General features: G+C 38.7%; 1 protein-coding gene across 1 annotated transcript in view; it reads right to left on the bottom strand.

Annotated features, from left to right (window-relative positions):
• STARD9 (StAR-related lipid transfer (START) domain containing 9) overlaps positions 1–7,373 on the bottom strand; it is a 119,308-nt gene that overhangs the window by 33,825 nt on the left and 78,110 nt on the right. Inside the window, exon 22 of the mRNA XM_009319203.1 lies at positions 554–744. Coding sequence (XP_009317478.1) covers positions 554–744 — 191 coding nt within the window. The remainder of the gene's footprint in view (positions 1–553; positions 745–7,373) is intronic.

Below are 7,373 nucleotides of genomic sequence, written 5' to 3' on the forward strand. Positions count from 1 at the left end.
GGGGGGGCCGCTGCTCGGGGACTGGCTGGGCATCGGTCGGCGGGGGGGGGGGAATTGTACTGTGCATCACTTGCTTTGTGTATTATTACTATTATCATATTATTATCATTATCATTTTATTTCAATTATTAAACTGTTTTTATCTCAACCCACAAGTTTTCTCACGTGCTTTTCCAATTCTCTCCCCCATCCCATCGGGAGGGGGGGAGTGAGCGAGCGGCTGCGTGGTGCTTAGTTGCCAACCGAGGTTAAACCACGACAGGAGACAAGAGGCTCAGTGCCACAGGGGAGTAGCATGCTGGTGCTGTCTCTCCCAGCAGTGACGTGCAGAGCTAATTAAACAGTGCCGCTGGTGCACTGTGAAGGAGGCCCTTTAGTCCTGTTAATCAAAGCTTAGTAACTGTTCTCAAGGGAAAGGCAATTACAAGAGAAAACTAGTAATAAGCCATAATAAAAGTTCCACCCATAACATAAAACATAACTAGGATGAAAACATCAAGAAAGAATGCAGTAACGGAAGGGAAGTGAGAGAGGGGAACAGGCAGGTACCCACTTTCTTGGATCTGCTGGTTGATTAGTGCTTGGTCATTTTCTAGTTCCCGCTCTGCTTTGATCTGTCCTCTCAGGATCTGCTGCTTTAAATCCTCAACATAGAGCTGCTGCTGTTGAATTTGTTTTCTGTGGAAAGCTTCCTGGTCTCTCAGTTTCTGCTTGTACTCTTCATGCACAGCATCTATTTCTCTGCTGTTAGAAATTTTGACAGTGAATTTAAACCAGAAATGAATACCAAACATTTGCAATAAAACCAGTCATCTTACTAAAGAAAGACAGACGACATTCAAGATATTGTTTTGTTCAATAAGGGTGCGTTATGACAAAAGCTCGTGATGGTAAAGTAGCTGTGTATATGCATGTCATAGCAGGCTACAATCCTGTAAGTATCATAAATGCCAGCAAACATGAAAGCTCTCATGATGAAGCAGAAAATTCCATCACCAGAAAGATAATAGCAAAAAGAATTTTAAAAATATTGTCACTTTTCATTTTGCTGTAGATCTTCCAAAAATGAAATTATGGGGGAGGGTGTTTATATGTTATAAAATTTTATAACCACTATATAGGATATTTGTCATCTAAGTACTTCAAAGTGCTTTACAGAAATGACAAACATTCTTCTCTGTTTTCAGATAAAGAATCTCCAACCTAGAAAGGGTTACAGGCATTGCTGAGATTACACTGACAGTCTCTGGCAGTACCAAGGAAAGAACTTGATCATCCAATTCTCTGTTGGGTGCAACAACTGTTATTAGGTTACCGATTCTATATTTGGAGCAGAATTGTGATCAGAAAAGTGACTAACCTGTGAAAAACTGCGTTACAGTCCCCTCCAAGATGTTTGGTTCCTGACTGTGTGCCAAAATTTTACATGCACACACACAGAGTAACAATCAAAATAGTATCTATTCTTAGCATGATCCATGATAATACTCAAAATACATTAACCCTCTGAAAGGAATATATATATTCTACCTGTCCACACATTACCATCAGAAATTCTTAACGTTAAAGTTATAGTATATATAAAGGTGACATGATCTTTGCCTGTTGTTTTGTTTTTAAACACCACATTATTATATGTAACCTCAGAAAATTAAATCTTTGTCTTGAAAAAAAAAATTTAATATATTTTACTAATGAAGTAAATGATGTATTTATTATAATGATGTATTTATTATACTTTTAAAGAGAGCAAAGGTATCAAAACTCTAAAGAGTCCCTGAAGGTCAAAAGAAAACAAAAATATAATTTCAAAGGGAATGCTTTGGAAACATCATGTTGTTTGTAAAATCATTACCAATACAAGGTCACCTGTATGAAAAGAGCATTTGACCTTTGCTACATAGGAATTAATTTGACATCTCTATTTAGAACTGTAAGCATGGGTTCAAAGCAACCATTTCTACAGCAACAACTTTGATTCTGCGGGCTAGATTAGCAGACAAAACAGATGAAACAATTAAGGAGCCAAAGCCTACAAATCTTCTGGAGTACCTTACACGGAACATACATTTCACTTTCTTAAGAAGCAGTGGGAAAGCCTCACTACATAAAAGCCTTAAGATTCTCAATAATTTACAATATTACTGTGACTCTCTTTCACTCACCTGAGGAAAACAGAATTCAGTTTGTTTTTAATGTTTATGTAAATGTAATGCTGGTGAGAAAAAGTGAAAAGGAACATCTTCTGTTCAATTGTCTGGCATGGTGCAAACAGAGTACAAACTTTGCTACTGTGATCTGCTAAATGGCTTGTGTCTGTTCGGGACCCACAGGAACAAATTATATGAATAGGAAGCTCCAAGATCTATTTGTCCTCGGCTTGACTACAAAGATACCAACAATCCGTAATTTTCTCCTCTCAGATAAACTTCAATTGATCCCCAGGAAATAGGAGCGGGATGCCTCATTTCTCATTCAGCTGAAGTAGGTTTGAATTGACACTTCACTGTAGCACTGAAATGCTCGTATGGCCATTACAAATCTCCAGCTGTTCAGGTATTTGTAACGCCACCAACTACCAGGGGACAAACTCAGAGGTTAGAGCTAGACTGGTTAACTAAAGAAGAATCACTTTTTGAACATAGTATTAAATCTGAAGGATCTTGTTTAGGAAAAGCTCCCGTGGGTTTTAATGATAACTCTGAGGAAGGCTCTCCCTGAATGCAGCTTCCAGGTTATCTTCCATATTTTCATTTCATTTCATAAATGTAACGAAGCAGCCATATAATCTGGAGGTTAAAGTACTGATCTGAGACAAAACCCCTCTAAATTTGGAGCAGTTATATCACCTCTGTGCTTTCACATATTTAGGCTGCAAGGTCTTCAGGGCGAGGACTGCCTCTGGATGCCTCTGCACTAAACCTAACAGAGCCTTGATGTCAGCCAAAGCCTCTTCTTGCCGATATGTTAAAACTAATAAACTGTAATAGCAATTGTAAATGTTAAGTCTCTGTGCATACTCTGATGATGGGGTAATCTTAACCTGTTTTGCTAACAGACATATAAAGGCTCTGATTCCTATGGTGGTATGAAAGTTGAAAAATGTGAGTTTAAATTTGTTACTGGACAATTGCATGACCTTGGGCAAGTCACTTAGTCTGAGATGTGTGAAAGAAGCAAAGTACATTCATCCAAGAGGAATGATGAGGATCCATTAACATTATCAAATATCAGAAAGTAAAGTATCAGAAGAGCCAATTTCTATTCATTTATCATTATTAGCACCATTCTGTATGAGATTAAGGAAACTGAGTAAATCATTGCCAATAAGGCTGAAAAGCGCAGCATGATAGTAAAACAGTAGACAAAGAATTCTTGTTCTGCCACTGTTTACTAAAACTAAATTAAAATAAAATTCCTCTTACAAAATGTCTCGTATTCTTCCTAACCATGACTTTTAGCTGTCAGCCATCCTTTCCATAAAATCGACCTATCAGAGTTCAAACTGTTTACAAATTGAAATGCAGAACATTTAAGTATATGAAATAACTCAGTGTTGCATTGCAATCCAAAGACCTCACAATGCTCACAAAGGTGATTAGGTAACATCTGTTTACAGCTGGGAGAGGGTCATAAGCTCTTCCCATACTTTCCAACAATGCTGAAACCACCCCCTCACCCCACCCCCACCCCCATTATAAAGTATCAGAGAATAAGCAATGCAAACAACGCACCTGGAAGTGTGTTGTTTGCTGTTCTCAGCAGCACTAGCATATTCCCTCATGTGTGTGGTAATGGCTTTTTGCTGAACCAGCATGAAACTGCAAGATCCTTTCCAACAGGAGTGTGTGTTTGCACACAGAGCAGAACATGATGCAGGCCAAACTGACGTTATTAATCACAGCTCCATACTACGACCATACCCCAAAAAGGCAGAGTACAGAGGCATACCCATACGTCACTTTAAACCTTGGAAAAACAAACACGGCACAGCAACCATTACAGTATTATTACTGCTTCTGTTCTGGTGACGTAGCTAGTTGGTACAATTCTCTCTCTCTAAGGTTAAAGTTTCTGTAATAAAGTACTGTTGCTGAAGGTGTATATACGAATTGCAGTTCTGCTGCTATTTCAGTGCCTCTTTGCTTCATCTCCTAATTTTTAATAGTACAAAACAAAAACCAGGCAGGGCAGTAAAGACAGGTCTGAATACAGAGATTGAACATTAAACACCTTTTTATGAAGTTGCTTCTTAAAGATGGTTTTCTCAAGCAGAACAAAAAGACAATGAAAATTCATGCAGAGCCACTTACATAATAAAGGTATGCCAGAAGATGTTTTTCCTCTGGCCGTGAGACTACTGATGGTGAGAGCAAAATAACTGCTTGGTTTGGGTTTGGGATACAGATCTGTCTCCCACAGAAACTGCTGAAACCAAGAACATGAAGTAAGAATGCTCCCTTTCTACCTTCAAACATGCTATGTCACGTCAACACACTCTTGCTGGTTTGTGAAAATAACATGACAAACTAAACTAAAAAAACGACGTGACAATGGCCCAGAAAGAAAATAACAGATTCACACACACTTCATAGCTAAATCACCTAATAGACAATTTAAAGAAAAATCAGTTTGTGCAATACGTGTTTGAATGATTAAACTAAAACCAAACATTAATCCAATTAACATAAGAATTTAGCCATATTCTGTAATAGGTAGGTGAGATCACTTATTTCTTCCATCTGAAACATCTTAAATCAGATGTACTGTTAAATTTAGACTTGAAATACAGGAATACTATGAGATACAGGAATCAAGCACAAACCAATTTCTGCTATTGCTTGTATTCCTGCATTGCCACATAAGCAATCTACGCTCGGTATAGTTCTAGCAGGAAATAATATAACCTCAGGACAAACATAAGACAAACAGCTTCATTTCTGTAGGTATCAAGACATATATAAAATCTTGGTTTCGTGGGACCGGCATACTCTGGCATACAGCATATGAAAAAAAGGAACCCTGCATCGAATTTCATAAAAGCATGCAGTTTTCTAGGTCTACCAAATGCAGCAAGAAGTGTCGACAGTTACCCCTCCTCCAAGTAAACCTTTAAAAACAGCAAGTAAAATTACAACATAAAGACACCAACCTTAAACTAAAGATAATCACAAATTACTGAGAAAATTTTCATATTATACCAATGCTGACGGATTGTTTTTCCACCTCATTTTTCTCTCCACAAAGTTTGCACGACGCATGCTAAATGAACCATCTGTAAATCCACATTTTTTCCAGCCTGTTTTGTCGTCAGCTCTCCGGGATCCTATTGTGCAATTCTCCTCCCCTCTTCCCCGAACACTTCTACTGCTGATGCAGAGGCTGGCGGCTGCTACAGCATAATGCAGTTTTCAGTAACTATGGCAGCAATAGCTCTGTGGTGAGGCTGAATGCCTTCTGCAACAAAATCTTAAGGCTCAAATAGAGAAACTCAAGTGAAAATACTTGCTGTTGCTAAAAGCTGAAATTTGCCAATTTTCCCAAAGAAAACATCAGTCAAGTTAGCATCCCCATCCTTCTGCCTGCCTAGTGTTCAAGTCCCATTTTCCTTTTACAAATTATTTTTTCCAGGGGAAGAAGAGTTAATAATAAAGCAGAAAAAAAGATGTTGGCAAGGCATTTTGCACCCTTGCAAATCCCAGCACTGGGAGCAATCACAAGTCAGGGTTACAAGCCTATCCACTGATATACATCCACGCACGCTCCATCCTCCCCCTCCACCCGTGTCCAATCTGGGGCCCTTCCCGCAGGGCCTCAGAGCATCACACAGCAGCAGGCACCACGCAGCTGCATGGGATTGTACATCTGCATCTGCCTAGCACAGAGGCTCAAACCTCTCCCTTCTCCTCCCTAAAGCAAAGGGAAGAGCAATGAAGGAGATAGGAAGACCTCGTATTATCACCTCCTCCAGCCTCCTGAAGCAATGCCACTCACACAAGTCAAAGCAAAAGTTGGGGGGCGGGGGCAGGAGATGGGAACCAGAAATCAGTCAAAATGGCCAGCAGAGTCAGAAACCTTTAGAAGTAAGGGGCCTTTGGAAACGTACACAAAGAGTAATCCCCTTCACGGAAGTTACCATCAGGTGAAGTATCATTTGGATTTCTGATTAGCTGGTTTGCTTACAGAAAAAGCACACCTGTGCTTTTTTTTTTTTTTGGTCGGGTTTTTTTTTTAGCCTTTCCATGCAAAACCTCTTTTTTTTCTTTGCCTAAGCCCCCCAAACAACAGCAAGGCAACAGCTTATTTAAGGCAACCCTTTAAATACACTTCTAAAACAGACCTCTTTTTGGCAAGGAGTCACAGGCACAAGACACAGCCACACACTCCAGTAAAGGTCACTGCTGCCTTGCTAAATTCCAGTTCAGCTGGAACTACAATCTATCACAGATTTTCCCCTTGTGATTTCAGTTATATATGGAATCAGTTAGTTCCCCTGCTAACCCACTATACGTGATTCTGCTGTAAGCTGTAGAGTTGCTATAATTGACACAGTGCATTTCTTTGTGAAATGAAATATTTGAGGGATCGTTTAAGAGATACAAAAGATTTCTTTAATTTGTATTTGTAGAGTGTGGGATTTTCTGCAATTAAGTAAAAATGACTGAACGATGTTGCAACGTGGTCGATAAGGGTTTGGCAAAATCCAATAATTAAGCTGATTTATGACTTGCAGAAAAGTTGTATACAAAGAAAAAGGAACTTGGTGATAAGTAGGAAACAATAAATAAGAAACGGAACATCATTAAAAAGGTGGAATGTAATTTGGAAGGACATTTGGTTAATTATAGAGCTTGTAACATATTTAGAACATAATCTGGCTTTTTATCTTGTATCCTGTTTCAAGATCCTGTTTATTTGTAATCGTGCTTTGGATAAAGACCAAAAATGTATTTATAGCTCACAAGTTAATTATAAGTACTTTGTTAAGAAGCAAATAAAGTAGACATGCTATCTGCTTCATATTGAAGAAGTCTCTGTCTCGCATCGTTATACAACACCTTTCAAATGGCATTGATCCCTACCAAAACTATTGCTCTACCAAGGGAGAAACCTAAGTATTCAGAGGAAGACGAGAAATTAGGTAAGTTGTTAAATGCAAAAAAGAATCTAGCAGGATGGTGGATAACATCACAAGGCCAAGCAGTAGTCCCACCACTAATAATGGGAGAAATAATACAGGCAAAACATAAGGAATGTCATTGGGGAGCAGAAACATTGGTGACACTTTTAAGGAAACAAATAGTATCAGTAAAAATGTTAGAAATGGCTAAAATGATAACTGCAAAACGTGAGATATGTTTGAAAAAAAACCC

The sequence above is a fragment of the Pygoscelis adeliae genome, unplaced genomic scaffold (assembly GCF_000699105.1).
Source record: "Pygoscelis adeliae isolate BGI_AS28 unplaced genomic scaffold, ASM69910v1 Scaffold22, whole genome shotgun sequence".
Classification (NCBI taxonomy): Eukaryota; Metazoa; Chordata; class Aves; order Sphenisciformes; family Spheniscidae; genus Pygoscelis; species Pygoscelis adeliae.